Here is a 23,573-nt window from a genome sequence, read left to right as displayed (position 1 = left end):
ACATATTCTTGTATTCAGTTGATTCTTGGAACATTATCCAAGGTGCCCAGGTATCCAGATATTTTTCATTTCTTATAGATCTCTTCATATAGATCTGCAGTCAGATCCTCCATTAACTGTATCTCATTTACCCTTCGTATCCACATGGCGTGGAGGGGGCCATCAGTTTCCTCCACATAGAGGGAATGCATACTTTGGAAGCATTTAACAAAAATGTAACCGATTTGACGTTCACTTTCTGAGGCCAATCATTAAAGTGGAGAAGAAAAAATCCGGGGTCATTAAGGATTGGTCTCACCGACAGGTCTTGGCAAATTCTGCTGACCCCCTGCAAGAATGCTGCAAGCTGTGGGCACATCCACAAAATATGCAGCATCATGCCTCTGTCCCCTCCACATCCCCAGCAAATATGGTTCATTGGGGAAAACTGCATATAAGTTATCTGGCGTTTTATACCAGCGTGTAAGGATCCAGTACTCGGTTTCTTGGGAACTGCTGTGCATGGAACTTTTGTGGCAGTACCTCAGTACCTGATCTTTTTAAGCCTGGGTAGGGATTGTTTCCAACTCCCTTTCCCACCCCTTTAGGTAAGTAGTCGTGTAACCTTCTGGTGCCATATTAAGCAAGGAATATATAATGCTGATAGGGCATGACAAGAACTCATGTCACCGATAAACATCTTTACATAATACGTTAACAGCCTGTCATAACCCTCCTCAGCTTGTAATGTTTTAAGGAAATTGATAGTTGTGCCGCCTTCCAAAAATCTATGCTAAGAATTTTTAAATAAAATCTTGGCTTACAATACATACAATATTTTAGATCATGTGATGACATCACTAGGTCCCTGTGTTTGCTTTGTATGCAGGCAGATCATGGCTAGTGGCAGGAAGCGGCTTGGTGCTGTACATAGCTTCCTCAAAATACAAAAGCAACAGTAGTTCTGTCAGCAGCTTTCAACCCTGATGCAAGTAGTGCAATGACTCTTAGGAAAAGTTAAGCAAACATAGTAATACCCTAATTGATGGGTGTTAGTCTGGGGGTGTTGCTAGGCAGGGAGATGCAAGCAGCGGGATAGCCTTGATGGGTGGAAAGCAGTCTGGAGATGTGGATGTTACTAGGCATGGATGTTACTAGACTTACTTTGCATACAGGCAAGTAATACCTACTAGTAATGTTGTGCCTCTGTGATTGAAATAATGTAAATCAAGGTATTGAAGGGGGGCAGGGATAGTCAAGCTGGGGAGGAACAGGAGAGAGGATGATGAGTTTTCTTTAGCCTGATAGCAGACAGGCTCTATCTGACTTGCTGCAGCTTCTAATGTACATTGTAAGAGGCTCACACTGTACCATGAAATCAGAGTAAGCTTTTCCAGTACAAAGGAGCTGATACAACTGAACATGACTAAATGGGATGGCTGGAGTTCAGCAACTACATGAACCCAAGTATGGTTTGGACAAAGCTACACTGAAGCAAGTACATGGCTTGCAATAATCACATTGTGGCAAATATTCCTAACTGAAACAAATGATTAAGTCAACATCAATAATAACTTGCTAGAGAAGACAAGAAAATTGCTAGGAAAGAAAAGTAGTGACATGGACAAAATGTGAATAGACATGTTTTTAGTTTTCCACCTGTTTCTTCTGTTGTAAATTGTTCCCATTAGGTGCAGAGAGACCTTCTTCACAAACATCCCTTCCTAAAATTCCTGATTCAGAGGCAGGATCCTACAGGCAGGTTGCCAGAAGAGTGACAGTAACATCAATAATGTTATTATTAATTTTTCCAACTAATTCATTGAAGAAGCAGAAAACCACTTCCACTTTCTTGTGGAAGGTAATGGGTACAGCCAAGCAATTATTCTCCCCACAACCTGCAATTCATTTTTCTGGATAATCACGTTGGTCATTGCTTGATATATTTATGACATTTTCTCCTTTATGTTTAAAGTGAATTTAACATATAACATCTTACTACAATTACTAGCCCTAAACTAGAGGGAATACTTGGGGGAGTATGTAGATCTGCATTAATTGACTAATATTACATGAAGGAAAAAACAAACAAACATACGAATGGGGTCTGAATGCTTTACTGTTCACCCCTTTACACAATGGGCACTGCAATGCATGATGGGACCCCTCAAATGGCCATTATCATTTTTTTGATTTTCTTTATCTATTTGGGTATTCAACTTAAGAAAGAATTAACCAAATTGTAAGCTATTTTCTGCACATAATCTTATCACTACTTTTTATTGTGGAGGGAGAAGCTTCCTGAACTCATTTTGAGTCTAATAATTTTGGTTTATGATATTCTGTACTTTAACAGTTGACCAACAGAGGTCAGGCTTACACTATCAATGACAAAGATGGATAAAGGATGTAAATGATTAAAATTAGTGATTTATATTTAAGCTATTTTTACCATTTCATGCTAAAACTGCTACACAGTTTTTTTTGTGTAAAATAGTAATTTTAAAACCGGTATGAAAATTTAAATATGTTTGCATTTGATATCTTTTTGGTTTTGCTGCCCATTAAAAATAGCTAATGAAATTTATAAAACACTAAAACTGAAAAGCATCCCCCAAAAAATCTACCAATCCCAAGTGTACCTTGTTTTGCCAGAATATGAAACGTAAGATTGTTTTCCCCAATATTACCAATCAGCAGAATAGGGAATAAGAAACAGTAGATAGTGTATGCTAAAAAAAAAAAGCCTGGCTTCATTGCCCTCTACTATCAGGATGCCAATGCAATGCAGCAAGGTTTAGCATTGCTGCCTGTATGACAGAACTAATAAATGTTCCCTATGGTAATTTAGTATACATTGTCTTTATTGTTTGTGGTACAAAACTTCTAGGGAGTGTCCCAGCTCAACACTAATTGGTATGTGCAAAAGGAAAGGTTGGGAAAGCTTCCATGTCTGCACTTCACACTAGCAGCAGTTTGCCCCTTTCCTATAGTGACAGAGTCTCTTTCAGGTAAAGGTTTACCTTTACCAAAATGTGCCCATTCAGTGTCCAACCACACTTGTTATATGCAGGAATCAGCAATTAAACAAGTGTTACAGTAGCACATGACAAAGCACCTAGTCTATACTGTACAATTTATTGTACAATAGAGCCCATTGTACATTAGAGTGCAAAGTGCACCATGGGGCACATGCTTTGTGATGCATTGCGTATTTAAAATAGGTAATGTACTTTTGTTTGTTCCATTGTTATGCATTGGCAGCACATTTCAATTTTAAGGCTGTTTTTAACACAACAAATGTTGACACAGTATGTAACTTGTAGAGTTGCCACACCACATTGGATCCTTAACCTTCCTGGCCGTATGAATACTATGTATTTTTAAATGTAAAAGCGGTACATTTAAAAACACTTAGTCCCGGCCCCCAACCACACGCTTGTGAGCAGATGCCCACCCGGCATCTGCTTTCCTTGGCCTCGCATCCCCAATGTTCAAACGCCGAGAACACAGATGTCGGCTGGGCATCGTCAGGTTACACAGATGCCCAGCCGCCATCCCCAGGGGAAGAAGATGCTGGTCATTGCTGGAGTATGTCGCGGGCACCACTTACCAGGTAAATTTTTAAACTCCCTGGCAAGCCACACTCGGGGTTACCGCTTTTGATACAGAAAATTCACCCCAAGCCACACTCGTGATTACCGCTAGGGAGGTTAAAGCAAAAATTTAGACTTGGTCCCTGTCCTTTATCAGTGCATTCAGCCTGTAGCTTTGTGTATTTGTATGTACATAGATGTAGCCAAATCCCATTCCACAACCTACACCTACAGATATGTACAGGTAGTCCCCAGGTTACATACGGGACAGGGACTGTAGGTTTGTTCCTAAGTTAAATTTGTATGTAATTCAGAACAGATAAAATATTTTAATAAATGCAATTAGGACAGATGTTTGTCTGAACATAATATTAGGCAGTGTGGTGTCAGTTACTGTATGAAATCCTCACTGTGAGTTAATCGCAAACAAAGCGAAAAGAAAAGTTTTATGGAGCCTAGACATTCATTAACTTTTGGAGCAAGCTGTGCTTTGATATGCAAAAAGAAACAACTGCAAGGTTTGTCTTGGTCATTAAAGATTTACAAGATGTTGCAGAAGAGCTCAGTCCTTAAGATCACTCTCAACCTCAGCTAATGATTTCTTCTGCAAGTCATGCAAACTGCCCCCTCCCCCCCCATCAAGCCTCCATCCTGCACACAAGCAGCATGGAAGCCCTGTTCTTATCTAGGAGACGTCCGTATATGTTGGATGTCCTTAACTCGGGGACTACCTGTATACAAAAAAACATACCAAAATATTTTATTGAAAAGGGAAAAATATGATATATTTATCACACACATACATGCATATATATATATATATATATATATATATATATATAAAAGAACAGAGATTTTTTTAAAGTGATAATCCCATTAAAAGGAATTCTCAATCTTTTTGTTCCATGACTGCTAAAATTAAGGTCCCCCACCATCAAGACCACCAAAAACTGACAGAAAAGCTGATATCCAGGGCTCGGACATAATGCCACCATTTTACTGGAATAAAAAGGATCTGTCCAGGACTTAGGATGCATTCTTGATAGACTGCTTGTCTAAACATTGGGAACTTCTCTAGGTCTGGATTTTCTATATCAACCTTTAAAATAAAACAAACAAAAGAACTGTCAGGCACTGTTAAAATTTAGGTATCATTGAAATATTATAGAGAAGAAAGAGAAAGAGAACTTACCTGGCTGGTGTTGTGAAGGAGGGTGCTATCAAATGGGTAGAGGCGTTCCGTCTCGCTCACAGAATAAAGTCGGATAAACTTTCTTCCTACAATCTAAAAATTTAATAAGATGTAGGGTTCAATACACACTATTATAAAAAACAGCATTCAAAATATAAAGCTGAAGTGTGAATTGTTCCAGGTTCATTCAGGTTATTAAAAATACTTCAGCATCATGCCTTTTCATGTGAAATTAATACAGAATACATTAGGTATGGATTTTCATAACTCTGTTTTTTCTTGTGCTTTGTGGAAGCATCTTCACAACATAGAGAAGAAGAATGAAACTTTTATGGTCCAAAGTAAGAACTGGAAATACTGGTTAAACTCCTTATAGCAACACTAGCCATAAGAGCGATTTGGAGGCTGCATCTTGCCCCATTACACCTCAATACAAAATGGCGGTGAAGTAGTGAGGGTTTAAAAGTCAGAAGAAGATGGGTCATGATTTTAAACATTCCTAAGAAGATACCTAATGAATCAGTCCCAGACTATTTTTTTTATAGAAGAATAAACTAACTCTGAAAGAATAAGTGTGTTTGGGATAGAGGCAATCTATAAGTAGACTTAGAATCTGTAAAAACATGAAACATGTTGGATTTATCTTCTGAAATGTCTGGCCACATGCCCATGAAAAGATTTGGACATTTTTACTGTTATTTAAAGCTTTACTTTTTCCTAAACCTGGTGCATATATACCATATATTGTTGATAAGAATAGAAGGGTTGGAAAAGGCATACGATACGTATGCGTAAATACCAGAAATAATATTTTTTGGTTATGAATGAGCGATAATGGGATTTATAGCCGGGAAGATGGTTATTTTATATTAAAATTAGATTAAAGAGCATGGTTGGCAACACAGTGTCTGAGAGGTAAGTACTTCAGTCTTTGCAGGGTTAGGTCTCAGGTTCAAATCTTGGCCAGGCATGGAGTTTGCAGGTTCTCCCTGTGTTTGCGTGGATTTCCTCCGGGTACTCCGGTTTCCTCCCACATCCCAAAAACATGCAGTTAGGTTATTGGTTTCCCCGAAAATTTTTTACCTTAGACTATAATAAATACATATGACTATGGTAGGGACATTAGATTGTGACCTCCTTTGAGGGACAGCTAGTGACATGACTATGGATTTGTACAGCGCTGCATAATATGATGGCGCTATATAAATACAGTATAATAATAATAAAATGATAATTAGGGAGGAAGGCTCTAAACGGGGGACAATCTGATATGTGTACATCTCTTATATGCTTGTGATCATTCTAATCTTGGTTTATTAAGGTTGGTATTACTTTTTACATTAGGCTAGTGTGTTTTACTCGTTTAGTTGGTGCAGGAGGAAGTCAGCCATGTTTATTAGGGAAAACGATCCACAGGAAGATACCTGTAACTAGTCAGAAGTTTTTGTGCATTATTAAAGCTTTAGTTTCACCAGATAAAATTCAGAAGCCAGATGCAAGACATGCAAATAATTATAAAACCACTTGTGACAACTTGACCTTGTAAGGATTGACTTCCAAGTGAGAACATCTTGATGGATACAATAAAATATTCAGCAATGTTTTCTCAAATGAAAAATGAACAATCCTCTCACTGCATGTGTAGCAGTAATGGTGAAGAAATGTGTGGGTGATACCAGGTGCAGCAGTCTCCATAACATTTCTGTTAGCTGCGATGAAAATCTAGTATCTAGTACCTTTATTCTGTCAAAATGTTACCTGGGTACAAACACAATCCCATTTTCACGAGTAAAAAATTTTAGTAAAATTCCAGGTTTACAAGTGTAACGGGGCCTTTTTTTTGTGCAGCGCTTTTAATAATCCCCAAATATTTTTTAATTAAATTTACTTTAGACAATTATTCTAACATGCTAAAGAAATCACAACTCAGAATGTGTAACTGACCTGAGCTAAGAAATTCTGTTGTGGGTCTTGATGAAGAGGGGACACTGTTCCAGCCGGGCCAAACCAAGCGTTAATAGTAATGTCTTCCTCGTCTCCTTCTCCGAGACAACAGTACTCAGGGATACCAATATCCTCTTTCAGTTCCTGTATCTTCCCATAACAGAAACACGAAAGATCAGTGTAAATGTTTGCTATAATTACACAAATCGTATTGCCTGCATGCTGCATCATATAAATATTTTCCATTCCAGATTTTAAACCACGTGTATTACACATTTTCTAAAAGTGTGCTAAACTTCCACACGTCAAGTGGTGCACATTGGTCAGTTAGGGCTGGACAACATAAAAAAAATTTGAATGCAATTACAGGACTTTGTTCCTGATATTGGCTTCTGAACACAGCCTCAGGATATGTAACCAGACAGTGCTGAAGCTATGTTCAGGAGCAGCTCTGTGCAGGGACAGCAATACCAATATATGTTATAAACTGTGCAGAGTTTGCCAGCAATGCTGGCAAAGTTCGTTCCCAAACATATTCTCAACTCTGTCAGTTTACTTAGGCTTTTCTTTAGAAGAGTGCTTGTGAATAGACAAAATCGCTACTAAGTGATTATTGGTATCTCCTTTTGCCAACCACATACTTCTTCTCTATAGGAATGAATGGTATTTTTCTAAGTAGAGAAGAAATGGGCCAGCTGTGAGAATTTGAGAAAGTAGTGCAGTACTCTGTGGGTCACTTGGTGTGGATACGTGAGTATCAAACCTAAAGGGGGTGCAGGGGTGTAAAAAAGAAGTCTTATGTTGCAAATCCCCATAACATAGCAGATAAACCTCCCTTATTGCCCCTCTGTATAGGAATGCAAGAGGTTTATCAAGTAGATAGTTAAATACTGTGCGTGATAGGATAATATATTGATTATTTTACTCCTGTGCACCTATTATTATTATTAAACAGGATAGTGATATAGGAGGAGAGGACCCTGCCCCGAAGAGCTTACAATCTAGTAGATGCTCCAAATCCTATGAACGGCCACTATATTTATTCAATATATATCTCTCACACACATATATGTGTTATTAATATACTAATATCCTGAAATTACAATTTGCATCCCCTCTGAGGACAACCTTTTCTTCAGAAAAACCTTTTCTTCTGGGCAGGTGCAAGATCGGGTGACGTAGCCGCTGTAAAGAAAAAAAATGTGCATGCAGTGGCGATCAAGACTTAAAGGGGCGGTGCTGAACCCTTTAAAAAAAAAAACAAAAAAAACCCCAACATTTTTACCTTACATAGAACGGTTGTCTAACCTTTAATATAAAGTAAAAATGTTGAGTGTAGATACGCTTTTCTCACGGACCACCGGTTGGCAACCGCTGCTGGTACCACATACAGACCAGGCCTAGGATATAAAGATATGCACAGGATTGTGTTTAAAGACTAACACATATGGTAAATGTGTACCCATCAAAAGTTGCCTTCATTTTAAAAATCATTGTTCGCTTAGAAACATTTTTGTCTACTTAAGTTCACTTTGAAATTCTTGACATTAGTTTACATGTCTCTGCTCATTGTGTAATGACTGATAAAATAATTACTCCATTATATATTATTAATACACCATAAATGTAATTTGAATTAAATGTGCCAGATAAGCAGATTGAATTCAGTAATCCCTTATTACCTGATCAAACAGCTGATGTTGTGCCAGATATCCCATGCGAGCTGGCTGTAAAATCAAAGAGAAAATACTATAAATGAATTGTTACAGTGCTAATCCAACAGAAAATGATGAAACATATAGCTGCTTTCATACTTGGAAATGTCTGTAGTAATCGGCCAATGTGATTAAAGCAGGCCTTCCACTAAAGGAAGGCACCTGCCATCCCAAATCATCTACTCTTATTAGGTAAAAAATAAATTGCAAGGGTGTCTTCTGACCAAGGCCCAACCCCTCTCGATTCAGGCCATCACGAAAGGTGTTTTCTACACAACCTTTGTTTGTAGCAGGTACTGGGGGAAAGTGAGGACGTCAGGGCCTGAATCCCCTTTCCACAACTTTGTTTCTAACTTGCCCATTTGAATGAGAGGAAAGGAGGGTTATTGTGTCTATGCACAGTCCTCACATACCCAGAAGTGACATCTATACCACAGTGCAGAACCTTTTCAAGTAGATAAAGTAGTCGGCCCGCATCCTGTAAGCCAATGGCTTCTGGACAGGCAAATGGTCTGTAATTTGAAGGCTACAAGGGCATCCCCAGTAGGAGACTTTCATCACCTACCACAGAGCATTGACTGTCCCCTGGAATCCTGGAACCTGGTGCACTATGACATGAAATCTCAAGTCTGTCCCAGAGGACTTTGACAAGCAAGATTTTTGTTTTTTCGCTATGAATATCTGTCCATCAAATTTTTTTTAGGCTTTCTAGAAAGAATTAAATTCACTTTCCCAAAATTGTTAACCCATGTATAGGTAGATGCTGATTGGCATCTGGTTACAACAGACAAGGGACAAGAGAGATATAGGTAGGTGATACAACCAGCAGAAATATCACAACAAAATAAACAACAATTTTTATAAAGCAATGGAGTTTGAGTAGTATTACAAACCTGATCAAGAATGAATTTATTAACAAATTCATTCACAGTCATCAATTTCTGAGACCATTCCTCATCAGTATATCTGGATCCCAGCTCCACAGGCACAGTACGGCATCCGGCCACTTGTTGTATATATTCCACGCTGTTTTGTGAAAACACACATTGTCAAAAATCTTCATTAGGATTAGTGCATCACACATTTCCTTTAGTCAAACTAAATTTAGATTAGTAACAGTGAGGCTGATATATACATTTATTATAAAGTGAAGCGTTCACGTTGTTAAAACGCAACTCCAGGCACAATAAAAAAAAAAAAATAGAAAGTGTTTAATACTGCACTATGCAACTCCTCTCCAACATAGTCATCCACATTTACAGTTTCTCACCACAAGATGTCCTCAGTTCTCTGGGCTCATTGACACCCAGTTCCATTCAACCTAGGAAATCCTATAAGTAACAACATCATGGACCTGATCCTAAGGTGGTGTCACCATAGTGCCCTGGACTAACATACAATGATGCAGCAGTCTGTATTGATGACCAACTATTGCCGAAAAGAAAGAAGATCCTGTGCATTATGTCACCAATCTTAAGAGATTTGATAAAAGTGAAAGAAAAAACAAAAACCTGTGAAAAGAGACTTGTAAGCTTTTTAACACTCACTATCTCCCTTCACAGTTCCCTAGCAGTTCCTAGTTAGCAACAAAGTTTTAATCAACTTTACCTGCAAAAGGCTATTGCTTATAACTTCACTGATACAATGATATTATCCCTTCTTTCCATATTGTCTTGAATTATTAGTTTTTTTATTTGCTGTCAGACAGTGATATATTATTACATTCCCACACTTTGGCCACATCCACAGGTATAGAGGACAACTGTGATGACCTGTCAATGATCAATAGACGGCGTCTTACACACCAGCAATGCATCAAAATTATGAACCAGAGAGACTTGAAGGGCTATTGAGCATCTCAACAAAACAATAACAAACCGATATGTAATTAACCTCATATCTCCACAAATTCATTAAGGAAGAGCAGGCCAAATTGCACATAATTTAAAGTTCATATTGAAATTATGTAAAAAAATCAGCTTATTTTGATCTATTTGCACTGGCCCTGAAATAATATTGCCACCAAAATGGCTTTTTACTTTTTTGTCCTTTTGGACCCTACTGTTATATGTGGTGACAATACCATGTTCATTGACATTGCAAATAACTCATAAAAGTCAGGGGCCATAGATTTCTATGCAAATCTGTTCAAATCCAAGTTGTGGGTGAATGTTGGTTTTGTTGCAAAATCTAACTAACAAAACTGGACAAATTTGCTCATCCCTTCTCTAATATTTTAACAAATATTTTAATTTGGTAGTTTTGTAAGTGAAAGCCTACAAAGATAACTGGAGGCAGAAACATAAACGAAGTCACAAAAAAAAAAAAATGTAAGCTGATGCTAATGAAGAGAATATGCTCCAGGCACTGGGATGTGAAGGACTTTAATCAGCCTGAGGTAGAGTAGAACATACAGGGGTCAGGTCTGCTTAAAGCAGAAATAAACTCAAAACAAAAAAAAACACACTTACCTTCAATCCCGCAGATCAGTCTGTCCATCCGTGAGGTTTCTTCCATCGGGTCCCGCGTCGCCCTGCTCCAGAGGGAGCTCCAGAAGCCAATATCCTCTTTCTTCTTCCAGGTTCTTTTTCCTGAGTCACCTGATCTCACACTGCGCAGGCACGAGACTGGGTGACATGGATTGGGAAAAAACATGCATTTTTTTTTCTTTTGAAGAAAGGGCCCCTTCTGGTCATGCACAGAAGGAGCAGCCAAGAGCCTCCTGGGATGCGTGACTTAGGTATCCCCGGGAGGCTTTGTTCTCCCACTCATTCTTGACCGCCTATAAGGGGCAATGCTGCACCCTTTTCTGAAAAAAAAAACACAAGCAAACAAAATTTTTACTTTAAATAAAATGGTTGCCTATCCTTCTATGTAAAGTACAAAATCTGGGTTAAGGTACGCTTTAAGTGGGCAAATCTGCTAGCCAATACTGAGGAACTTACCCCCACTTTTTCATACATGGCCAGTGATCGATGACCCCTTCTAAGATAACAGGCTTCTCGGTGATAAGGAAGTTTTCTCTAAAATGTTCCAGGGAGGGGCAGTGGAGAATTGGAACTGTGGTACCTACATTCAAGATGGGGGTGAGAGGCCGAGGTATTTTCTGTAAGTAAATAAAATATTTATACGTTCACAAACCTTCTACATATTTACAGGAATGGTGCTAAACATATGGCATAGTTTTCATGTTTAGTAAATGAAAATTTCAACCAACTAATGAAACAATAAACTTTGAATGGAATTAAAATAAGAAATAAAAGATGTTACATATACTGTACCTCTGGGATTTTACTATTTCCTGCTTCTGGTTTCCATTCCTCTTTTACATCATCTATGGGTCTTTTCTGTCTCCTAGGCATAAGACCTTGTTGGCCGACTAAATTAAAAAAAAGATAAATGTTTTCGTTTTATTGTGCACATTTTGAAACATATTATGACAATTATTGTAAAGGCAAAACTGAAGCAAGCATGCTGGATACCCTGGAGCAAATCCACAAGGTTCATAAAAGCAAAGATTTGCTACATTTGAAGGAAATCTGGTTTGGGTAGTAGGGGGTCTAAATACATTTTTAAGATTATCTGTTTTTAAACTAAAGTTTTAAATAATCTCTAAAGACTAACTAATCAAGACCCAATGATAAGTGTGTAACCTAAAACTCTAATAATTACTATTACACATGACACCAGTGTGGGTTATCTTACTATACTGCACCATGATGAGGTGACCATGTACTGTAAGTAGTGTAGTACATCAAGAATACAGCAGTAATAAGAGGTACAGCTGGTGAGTGGGGCAGACCAGATTTCAATGGCCTTAGGGGTGGGCATGTACTTTATATTATTATTATTATTGATAATAAACAGGATTTATATAGCACCAAATTACAATGCAAATGGGTTGCAAATGACAGACTAATACAGACAGTGACACAGGAGGAGGAGAGGACTCTGCACCGAAGAGCTTACAATCTAGGAGGCGGGGGAAGTCTCATACAATAGTAGGGGAGATATGGAGTGGTGGGAAGTACTGAGGGTTTAGGAGACAAAAGACGAAGGGTAGACAAGTTTAAAGAAATAGGTTTTGAGTGATCTTTTAAAGAAAGTAGAAGCAAGCCGAATAAGACGAGGGAAACCATTCCAGAGAATTGGGGCAGCTCTAGAAAAGTCTTGGAGCCGTGCGTGTAAAGGTTATGAGTGAGGAAGTCATTAGTAGGTCAGCGGAGGTGCGAAGAGAGCGGCTAGGGAAGTATTTTTCTATCAGGTCAGAAAGGTAAGTGGGACAAGAACTGTGGAGGGATTTGAAGGCAAAGCACAGGAGCTTGAATTTGATTCTCAGGTGAAATGGAAGCCAATGAAGAGAACTACAAAGAGAGGCAGCAAAAGAAGAGTGGTGGGAAGGATGTAAGAGTCTGGCTGCAGCATTCATAGTAGATTGCAGAGGAGATCGTTGGGTCAGTGGAATACTAGAGAGGAGGAGGTTACAGTAATGCAGACGAGAGATGAGAAGAGCGTGTACGAGGATAATATATAATGAACCCCTCTGCAGTTGTTGTGTACTGATTTGTATTGCATTTCATTTATGTTTTTAGGAAGTTTGGTAAAAGAAGAAAGTATTGGATTTTAACTGGACATTTGTAATTTACATGGGTGTGCAGCCAAATGTACAGTTCCAATGGATGAAAGTTAGTCCATTGACTTCCCTACCATTCATGTTTGATTTGTTTATGGGATGTGGCTTTTTAGGCCACCTACTATATATGATTCTTATCATTTTTATAAAATTAAATAAATAAAGGTTTCCACAACTTGAACATATAATATGAACTCCTTGTCATACTATTTAACTACTACTTTGTGGTAATTCATACTTAATTCTTGTTCGCATATAATCTGTGGAATATGTACTTGTTTCTTTTATTGCTATCATGTATACATCTTTATCTGCATATACCAATTGTAAGTTTTTGTGACTTTTTGGAGTAACTACGTCTTATACATTATACCCGAGGAAGCCAAAAGGCGAAACACATCGGGTTACAAGACATTAAACAGTAAACTTAAGCTAGATCAGAGGTCCCTAACCCCCAGTCTGCAGCCCACTAGAAGCGGTCTGACAGGTGGGCCGTGGCTCTGGCCAGTGCACCCACCAGCGAGCTCAGGAGAAGGACGCACACCGGGTTGTCTCTGGACACAATCAACCCACTCTGGGTGGGTGGGTTCTGGCATCATGACGTCACTCTGGGAGGAGTTTCCTCCCCTTTGAGTGACACACGGCTCCCCACGCATGCGCGGTCCGGATTCTGTGCATTTAGTGGTCTGCAACATCCAAAAGTTGGTTGGGGACCACTGAGCTAGATGATTGCTGTATAGTTCAGCAGCCCATATCCCATGACGTTACTAATGGGATTTGGACCAAACACTAATTGCATTTTTTCACTATAGAAAAACAATGTATGCAATATTTTAGCCTACAAACCCCTTCTTATCTTTTTTTAATCGTACTTACACAAGGGGTGGCTATTGAAATACACATTATAGAGAGATTAGGAGACTTATTATACATAAGAGAAATTTTAATAAAATGATAGCGTCATCCAATGCACTCTGAACACGGGGAGTCAAGACAGGTTCTATCTTTTCTTGCGTGTAGCCAAACGGAACAAACTGTGCCTCTCCACAATACAGCCTAGTACATAGGATACCTGTTGTCTCCTGTGATTCTTCTTGGTGAACCTTTCTCAATACGGTGATAATCCTGCTGATCACATTGTTGATGATCTCAGCTCCCAGAAGCAATGCCATGTCACATACTAGCAGGGCCTCCTCCTCTGGCTTCTGTACTACAGCAGCACAGCCACATATCCCCACTACCTTAAACAAGCAGCCATAGGAGTAGGCAGTCCTCCAGTCCCGGGAAACATCCTTCCAGTTACAGCCATTTAGTTTCTCCCAGCTGAAGTCCATAATAAGTTCCCCCAGCTGTCTGCACTGCGCCAGGTCACCATTATAAATACAAGTAGCGGCTTTCTTCACACAGTGGGCTATGGGTGCGTCCACCTCCGGGCCCACATCTGCTGGGAATTCCTGGAGGCAAGCGGGAAGCACTGCACTTATCTGAGGCCACAATGGGCTCTGCATCACCTGACTGATGGGATCTTTCCAGACTATTCCACAGCAACCAATAGGAAGAGATACAAGATGGTATACGTGTCTGCGGGAAAACTGCGGTCTTCCATAGCAGATGACCTACCGAGTAAAAATATTAGGAATATCTTATTAGTAAATGATAAAAGCATTATACTTCTCCAAGAAAAACAGCAGCTCAAATGCATTAGGTGATCCTGCCATGAAGATCCTTATTTTGAGAACCTAAGAGGGTGACAACATACCGCCCTTGTCTCCTAATGGTGATCTTATGTTGTCACTCTGCCAAGCTTATTATGGAAACAAGTGGCCATTTCCAAAAACACATTATGCAGTCAGATTCCATTGCTGTCACCTTTGGGAAAGCCGCTCGAAGAAATTTCATGCAGCCATTACTGTCCATGCATGTAGGTGAGCAGCTGAAACTTTTTATCCAACACAGTGCTTGGGAAAACTAAAGGGCCCATTTATAAGGGAGATTGGATGTTGCAGATCATTCATGAAATGCAGCCCTAGGCATGGAGTCTGGGGAGGCGAACTCCATGGCAGGAGAAAGGGTCTGTCTGATCATATTGACAAGTCCTCGTTTTTTTTTTTTTTTTTTTTTAAACTCCATTCATTTTAATGGAACTCCACTGGCTTTGAATTCCTGAATCACAAAATCAGTGGAGAGCTAAGCACACATGTGTGAGATTTACGTAATTCTGGCACTCAAAGCATGCTGAGATCATTTGACTCAGTGGGTCATTACAAGAAGCAGAATTAGTTTTAAAATTAATTTTGCATAAAAAGAATTTTCTTACCCCAGCCCTTTGTTTTGACTTTAAATTAAGTAGGGTTTGCACCTACTAGTAATTTGTATTAACATGTACGCCTTCCGAAGTTTACAGCACTGGATTAGGATAAGCATATATTTTCTAGATACATTAGGCATGTGTGTTGTTACTTGAATCGAGGTGAGCTTTGTGTATTTCCTCCAGTTCTGTGCAGCAAGCCAGCCTTAAACTTTGGTGCCAATACAGGGATCACCTGCACAGACCTAGTCACTGCTGCTCCCTCCAGTTGTGCAGGATGGCTGGTCTTCTATCTGCCCCCTCCTATACTTTCTATAGGTAGCCTGGTAGTGGGTGGGGCTGCTAGGCCCCTCCCATAGCTCTGTACAGCACATTGATAAGGTTATCAGCCTATTACAAGGCAATATTTGTCTGTAAATGGATAAATATAAAAATAAATTCACAGCCCTGACTGCCTCTCACCTCCTACAGCCTGCACTCATTATGCTACATCAACTCTGCTCTGACTACAGTGCCCCTTCCACATTCTGCGATTTACCTCCAAGTGCAGCTCTACTTCATCTTCTCCCAGCAGCAACACTACTCTGATCATGTGACTGCATTCTCCGCTGCTATTGGTTGTGCATAGGCAGTTACCTTTAGGACCGCCCCTTGCCAAACCCCCCGGGACAATTAAACTATCGTTAAAGGGGGTTAACGGCTATGAAAATAAGCATAAATTCGCAAATTCGGGAAAAACAAACCAAAATGTTTAGATTACCTTAAAAAGCGCCATGTATATTAGCGCTTAAAGATTTTTGTAAAAAATGGATTAGTATATATCGTCCCCGGCGCTGACCAGGGCAAATGGGTATAGCTATACGCTGTCGTCCCGACGTATAGGTTTTTTCCCCAGCAGGGGATGGAGCTGTTTGGGACGTTACTAAGGGAAGGAAATCACGTGGTGCGCAGGGGGCGGTTACAAACACAGACACAATCACATGACGGGGCCTTCAGTGTAATGCTGGAGATGCTGGAGTTGCTGGAGTGAGCGGAGAGGGATTACAGGTGAGTCTTGTGGGGGGGAGAATCACGTGGTGCACCTTTAGGGGAGCCACGCTGGGAGGGGCGTCATCCGCTGGTTAATCTCTGATTGGCTGGAATAAAATGTAACAAGTGTTATTATAAAGTGATGAAGTTTATTTGCAGTCTGATTTCAAGTCATTATTAGATATCTATTACTATGAAAAGACACAAACTTCATGTTTTAAAGTGTATCTAGACCCTAACAATTGCATTGACCTTTACTGCCTTTTTATTACTAAAATTCACTAGAAAAGTGTTTGTCCAGCCAGTTTTTAGTTTTTTGTAGGGCAGGAAAGGGTTAAAGCACCCTTTAGGTCTGATCTTGTTGTCTGCACCCCATTAGGGAGATTTCCCTTACATTTCTGTTCTAAAAATACAACAGGAAATAAAAGGAAATCTCCCCAAAACTTTTGTCCTAAGGAGTTGCGTGCAAATCTGGTTTCCCCATTGGAGGATTTCCCTCACCTATGTATAAGGGCTGTTTGACATGTAATGAACCTCAACCATAAAGACAAAAGCTAGGAACTTTATTTTCTATTCATTTTCAAAATATTCGCCATGAAGCAGAATGCAGCCTAGATGACATCATCACCAGAGTTAAATTTCTTCCCTTTTAGGTATTTCTTTAAAATTCCAACTAGATAATAGTCTGATGGGGCCATATCTGGCGAATAAGGTGGGTGTTCTAACAATTCAAAGCCGCATTCATGAAGTGTGGCCATTGCAACAGCTGACTGATGTGCTGGCGCATTGTCCTGATGAAACAAAACTCCAATTTTTATATTTGTTTAAAAAAAAATACATAACAGATTTACTTTTTGATCAAATTTCATCTAAGGCTTTATAATTTATTAATTTACAGAGTTTTTACAAATATTTTTATTATTTATATGTTAGGCTCACTACTTGTCAAACAGCCCTTGTATATATGATCTGTTGTTAATTACAAATGTTGGATTCCTCTTGGTGACAGTGGTCGCAAAGACTTAAAATGTAGGCAGTCATTCCTCTGGGTTCAGAGACTGCAATAAAGACTTGGCACAGGGTCTGTTGGGCAGGGTTCTTTCCTCCCTCTTTCATTCTTTGTTTTCATCTATTATGCAGCTTTGTCATTTCCATCCCCTATTTATTGTACTAAGCTGTGTAATATGTTGGTGCTATATAATGATTAATATTGACCCTTTTCTGCTTTATCAAAAACTAAAACGATTGCTTTTACATAAAACTTAAAGAATCATCCTTGTTCATCGTCTGAATTTTTGTGTTCTCTGCTGACTGTTATCAGCTTTGCATGCAATTATGTATTTCAGCTACAGAACACTTCTCCCGCATGGTGTGGTATTGAAGAAAGGGGATGTGTTCTGTAGTCCCAGCACACTTCCTGTATTCGGGTGACAACGCAACCCCCTATTGTGGCAGGATCACCAGGTCAAAATAAAACTAATCCTGCTACCACATCTAAGTGCTGGTCACATAGCAGGCTTTGATTCATAGTGGTGGTCCATGACTTGAAGACTGAATCAATCACCAGTTCCCAGCTCTGCCTAAAAGCCACTGATATTACATGGGGCTTATTGGGGTCTATGTAGGGAAAAAAAACTTTTACTGATGATTCATACATTCTTAAACCGAATCCACGATGGAAATTCAAATTGTGGGTGATTCTCGAGTGAACAGATTTATAAATAGACACCCGACTCTCCTGGTTAGAATTTTAATCAATAATAAAACCATACAGTTTGCAGGTGTGTGGTGCATTAAAGAGGAACTAAACCCAGTTTATACTTACCTCTCCCCTTCCTGTCACAGGTGTTGCTATCTTCTTCCTTGTTCAGGTGTTTGGGTATTCCAGCAACCAACGTTGAGCTGCTCCTTAACAATTCAGCAACCAGGCAGATCAGAATAGTTTTTGCAGGGAATGGAAATCACCTGTCCCTTTCTGCAATAAAATCCTACCTGATCACAATTTTTTTAAAGTGATGTGCAACAGCAGATGCTTACCCTCTGGATGAATGCGAGCTGCTAAGGATAGCAGTAAAGGGGCAAGGCAGCCACCATCTGGTGGTTCTGTAGCGGCTAGATTCAGCCTAATTCATTCATTTTGATACACCACTCAATTGCATCGTAAAGAGGCACCTGACCCTGTTTAGAGAACACAATACACAGTGTTGTATTGCTCACTAGCACAGATGCATTACCTTATTGCATTGGTGTGCCATTTAGCTACATATATATTACCGCATGTGCTGCAACATGCATGGGTGTAAATAGGCCCAAACTCTATGTAGTTTTTGCAACTGGAGTCCCCAAAAAAACGTAAATGTGAGAGAAGTACTTTGACCCCTTCTGAAAATTACACTCACTTGGCTGAATCTAAAGTTTTATAAAGTGGAACTAAACCTGTCCCTGTTCCATTGCAGCGGACCGACATTTTCAGCCATATTGATTGGCTGTGCTGGGATGACTTGACTCCCACAGGAATTTAGATCCACTTTTAAGCTATGTAAACACGCTAGATAATTGTCACTTGTGAAGAACATTTGTAATCATCTCAGGTGCAAGTCTAGGGTGTGTACAGCAGTTCCAAACATCCGCCTTGGTGGATCACTATATGACTGACAGCTGCTGCCTTTTTTTATGGCGGTGGATGAAGCGGCGTGCCTCCCCCTTCATATAACAAAACAATGCTGTGAGTACAACACTCATTCATTCTACTGTCACTGGAAATTATCTTTTTTTCTTTATTATTTGTCTGTACGCAACTTCAATCTCTGATGTGGAACAAGCATGGTTTAAGTGAAGTCCGAGCACAGTTAGAACTCCGTCTTCACCCTTGTTATGTCACACCTCTGTATACTAATATTATATAAAATATGAAAATACCAGGGCTGAATTCTTAAAACTTTCCAAATACATTGCCGCCAATAACCTCACAATCATATCCTATATCTTATTTTTTTTTTAGTGACCTAGGCGTCTGACATGGATCTGGTTGCCATGGCGACATCATTATGTCTCCCTATTCTGTATGTAAACAAAGTTGTAGAATGGCCTTCTCTCAGGCTGATGTATTTGCACCACTTAGCAATGTAAATCTCCTACATTAGAGGTTTTATTCCCTCAGCGGTCGGTCTGGAGGTATTTATAGAGTTCTCTGCATTAGAGACTTTCTGAGCACAGATGTTCATTTCCTCCCCGCTGTATGAAGAGAGGCCTTGTTAAAGGAAGGCTTTCAAGTCCATATAAATATGTAGGAGTTTGCGTACAGGGCCTCCACCCTAGGTGGGAGCTCTGACTAACAGCTTGAGCCGGGTGTATTACAGGTGTGAGGACACAGGAAGATTTTTGTTTTTTACAATTTAGGAAGTTCCCTATTTGTTGTAATATGTTGACGCTTTATAAATAAAAGATAATATTAATAATCTCAGGGGAGATATATTGATTCTGACTGCTGTTCCTGTTCAGCAAGCCAATGCAACAAAATGAGCAGATGCATATTGTAAGTTGTGATCACTGCAATTTTTTGGTGAAAAGTTTACCTGTCTGATTGTTTGTGATGGAATAACGTAACCCCTGCGCAAGTTTGCAGGAGTTCATTCATCCCGGCACCTGCAAGGCAAGCCAGGAATGCCAGGCTTGCAGATCCGCTTTTTGCCAGGAACCTGGGGAGATCAGGCAGGTAGGCACATCGCCTGTCCATTATTGCAATAATGACCTATCTATCTATACAAACATAAAAGTGGAATTTTAGTGGTGGTAACAAGTCAGTGTGATATTTTAAAACCATGGTGGGTTCCTTTATCAAGGCAAGAAGATATGAAATGATCCTGTTGAGAAGACAAAACTGGTGCGGGAGAATCTTCCTGCACGTATTTTCCCCTTTGCAGACGGATGATGGACAGTTTTAGGCAAAATGGCGGTAATAATGAAGTAGGGGCTCCCTGTACCACTGATAATTGGGGCTTTTGAGAAGGCCAGGGCAATTGAAGCCTATCCCCCAAGACTAGTCCTGACATTACTCTTTCTATACTAAAGCCTGAAATGATTTTAATATCTAACTAAAGTTATGTATATGTGATCGTGATTATTGCAGGACAGAATATAGTTTATCTAAAGCCATCCCCAAATTCGTTTAGCGGTTCAGTATGCGACTCTGCGAAACAACGCTGCCATGTATATCCAATATACCTGAACAGTGCTGTGTGTTCCCATTTGTTCTACATTCACTGAAAATGATCAGGAATGATCATTTCCAAGAACCTTTGTGCTAGAACTTGTTTGGGTCAAAATGAGTCATAACAGTGCGCGCTACCCTTATTTACCTCTCTCGAAACAAAGCCACGACTGACCACGAGCATCAATACGCCAGTTGTTACCATTCAGTGAACAACCCGCGCTATAACTCTCTGTGAATTACAGAACATCTCCTCCTCCTCCCTTCTCAGCACCATCCTAGTAGGCACTCGAAGGCAAGGTAAAGGGAGGTTAAATTTTTATTTATTTCATCTAATTGCTTTTGTATTTATGAATTTTAGTATTAAGCAGTGTTTATATTATTTTATACAGCCCCATCAATGTATAATAAGCCAATACCAATAGGATTTTTTTTCATGGGAACGGATTACAAATTACAAATTTTCCTTGTATTTCTTATGGGAAAAATTTGTTTGGTATAAGTTTTGTATATCATATACAAATTGTTTTCAAAGAATTTGCATAATTCGCATAAAAGATAGTCCTGTTTGGTATAAGTCCAAGGATCTAGAACGGACTGAGGACTTATACCAAGGTACCACTGAATATGATATGCAAACAAGGATTTTAGCCCCACAATGTTAAGTAATCAGGTCAATGAGAACAAAAAGCCACATCCCAAGAGTAAGGAATTGTTTTAAAGAACAAAGAAGTTGTCCCTGGACACCCCAATAACTACTGTTTCGCCATCCTTGTTGTCCATTACTTGGGCTTCCTGTCTCCTGTGCTGTTACTTATCCTTATTTGGTTTGACTTCTAAGAACTTTCCAATCCTGTATCAATCTTTTACTTTGATGATTCGTGATCCCAAAAACTCATAGAAGTGTCCTTTTTGCTAAACAGCCAAGAAGTGTCCTGGTAAATCTGCACCTCCAGCATCACTACATCTATGGTGTGCATTCTAGCGACCATAGATTCCTTTTATATCTAACTAAGCCCCTGAAAGTCCCTTTTTTCATACAATATGTATATGATACACAATAATCAAATGATTATTAGAGTTCAGCTGCACATTTATTTTTGGCACCACATTGCTTATTACGAGGGGGAATTTCTAGGGAAAGTACAGTATCTTCTTCAGTTGGTTTCCCCCAACAGATTTTATAGTTTTGACCATAGGAGTTAGTGAAATCAAAAACAGGAAACGTGTTTCAGTGTCATCTTGACACCACATATTGTGACTGTTTTTACAGAGTGTTGTGTGTTCTATTAAACAGTAAAATCACAATTCAGCATTCTCGCTAACTTGTGGTCAGTAGAGATCTTGTTCAGGATTTGTTTTTCTTTTTTGCTTGTATTAAATAGATTTTTTGTGTGAAACTTAAGGAAGCTTTTTGAACAACAGTTTCCAAATATCTATTATCTGTTTAATATATGTCTTTCACTTTCTTTGTGCAGGCATTTGCTTGCAGTTGGAAATGGTACAGTTCATTTTTTTCTAACTACTTTTTAGAATTGCAAGTTTTTTGTAAGGGGTTGGAAGGGTTAACTGCTAAGTTACTAAACTATGAGCAGGTATAAAGGTAATGTATAAAATATAGTCACATAAAGGTGCACACACACCTTCCCCAGCTTTCCTTGGCCTCTGCTGTGCCAAAATGCTGGGCCATTCTGCCCAGAATAAGTTGTGCACTTCTGAGTAATAAAATGGCGCATTCCCATTAGTCAACAGGCAGCTTATCCTAATGATTAGCCAACTGGAAAGTGGGGGGCCCCAGTGAGCAGGTAAGTTCTGACACTACCCAGAGCTGTCTAAGTTTTGCCCGTTGAGTACTACCCAATATTCAGGCATAACATAAGGCAATAAACGCCGCTTCATGTGCACCTGCCTAATACTTCTTTTCTTTATATCTTCCTGTTGTATGTGCGTGACAGGTCCACTTTAAGAACCCTAGTTGCAGCTTATTTTTTTTCCATTCATATGTAACATAGTTCACACAAGTGGAGGGGCAGACTTTCACCTTTGTGTGGTAAATTCCTCTTCTGTAGTATGTGCTATGTAATTATTGCTGTTAAAGCACAACTTGTAAAGTCTTATCTGGCTGCAATAGTGAACTAATTGTAATAAACTATTGTTGAAAACTGCACATGAAGATTTGTTTATACAAACCATCAAACTAATAAGATAAATCTTTTGCAGATTGTTGGCTGTAAAACCCTGAATGCTGCATGATGGAGGGGACCCAGGGGAGTCCTCTGATGCTGAAATATACTTTACAGGAATTGCTGGGTCACGATACAGTACAAGTGGAACTCATCCCAGAAAAGAAAGGCTTGTTTCTCAAACACGTGGAATATGAAGTGTCCAGTCAGGTATGATTTATGACCTTAATGAAATTTATTGTGATTGATTTGTAACAGCCATGTACCTTTTAATAATGATCTGACCTTTCAGGTACAGTGGTGCTCTTAGAACCCCTTTGTATCCCTTTTGTCTGAATGTAACGCTTCGTACAGAAGTCAGATGATTCTCGTCCGATAATCAAATCAGTGCTGATATCAGACAAGAATCTGCTGCATTTACAGCGCTCGTCGTCTGTCCTTCTGTCGTCCGTCCTGGGAGATCCACGAACGAGGAGTGATTGTAATAAAAGTATAGGGAGAAGAGGGCAGCAAGGTGCTGCTCACTCGTCCTCCCCCCTCCATGGAGCAGAATGGTCCTGTATGTACAGTTCATGCATCGTGCAGTCTTTTGTCGTTGGAAAGAATCGTGAAAAATCATTTACAACGACAATTATTGCACATGTGTACCCAGCCTAAGACTGTTGCTAGCAGTAGGCAGTGCAGATAAAATCTGTGTTTAGTGCCGTACTTCAGTGTAGATACCAGATTTCCTTTATCAGGAACATTTTGATTTGGAATGGATTTTGGTATTTTATGGTTACTT

The 23,573-nt window shown here is 39.5% G+C and overlaps 1 protein-coding gene and 1 long non-coding RNA gene across 3 annotated transcripts in view; one reads left to right on the top strand and one right to left on the bottom strand.

Annotated features, from left to right (window-relative positions):
• Window positions 1-4,415: 4,415 nt before the first annotated feature.
• Window positions 4,416-14,671, bottom strand: KDM8 (lysine demethylase 8). 2 transcript variants are annotated; one of them, XM_072417773.1, is made up of 8 exons: window positions 14,132-14,671; window positions 11,708-11,805; window positions 11,372-11,532; window positions 9,320-9,452; window positions 8,394-8,438; window positions 6,712-6,861; window positions 4,768-4,860; window positions 4,416-4,674 (listed from the first exon to the last, which is right to left on the bottom strand). In XM_072417773.1, the coding sequence occupies exons 1-8, from the start codon at window positions 14,565-14,567 to the stop codon at window positions 4,510-4,512; spliced, it is 1,281 nt and encodes a 426-aa protein (XP_072273874.1). In that variant the 5' UTR covers window positions 14,568-14,671; the 3' UTR covers window positions 4,416-4,509. The 2 variants fall into 2 exon arrangements, with proteins under 2 accessions (XP_072273874.1, XP_072273875.1); XM_072417774.1 differs by having other exon boundaries at window positions 6,712-6,855.
• Window positions 14,672-16,322: 1,651 nt separating this feature from the next.
• The window catches only part of LOC140334513 (uncharacterized), a 9,656-nt gene continuing 2,405 nt past the window's right edge, over window positions 16,323-23,573 (top strand). The window contains exons 1-2 of the long non-coding RNA XR_011921571.1: window positions 16,323-16,414; window positions 22,827-22,999. This is a non-coding gene — a long non-coding RNA (uncharacterized lncRNA). The remainder of the gene's footprint in view (window positions 16,415-22,826; window positions 23,000-23,573) is intronic.

This window comes from Pyxicephalus adspersus, chromosome 7 (assembly GCF_032062135.1).
Source record: "Pyxicephalus adspersus chromosome 7, UCB_Pads_2.0, whole genome shotgun sequence".
Lineage (NCBI taxonomy): Eukaryota > Metazoa > Chordata > Amphibia > Anura > Pyxicephalidae > Pyxicephalus > Pyxicephalus adspersus.
This window is presented reverse-complemented; position numbering and strand designations above follow the sequence as displayed.

What these genes read in the sequence shown, in the direction of transcription:
- KDM8 (XM_072417773.1), bottom strand. Translation starts at nt 14,567, where the DNA reads ATGCAGAGCCCATTGTGGCCTCAGATAAGTGCAGTGCTTCCCGCTTGC. An exon ending in CCATGTATGAAAAAGTGGGG is followed by an intron (nt 9,453 to 11,371) that starts GTAAGTTCCTCA and finishes TTCACAAAACAG; the next exon opens with CGTGGAATATATACAACAAG. An exon ending in ATAAATTCATTCTTGATCAG is followed by an intron (nt 8,439 to 9,319) that starts GTTTGTAATACT and finishes TTGATTTTACAG; the next exon opens with CCAGCTCGCATGGGATATCT.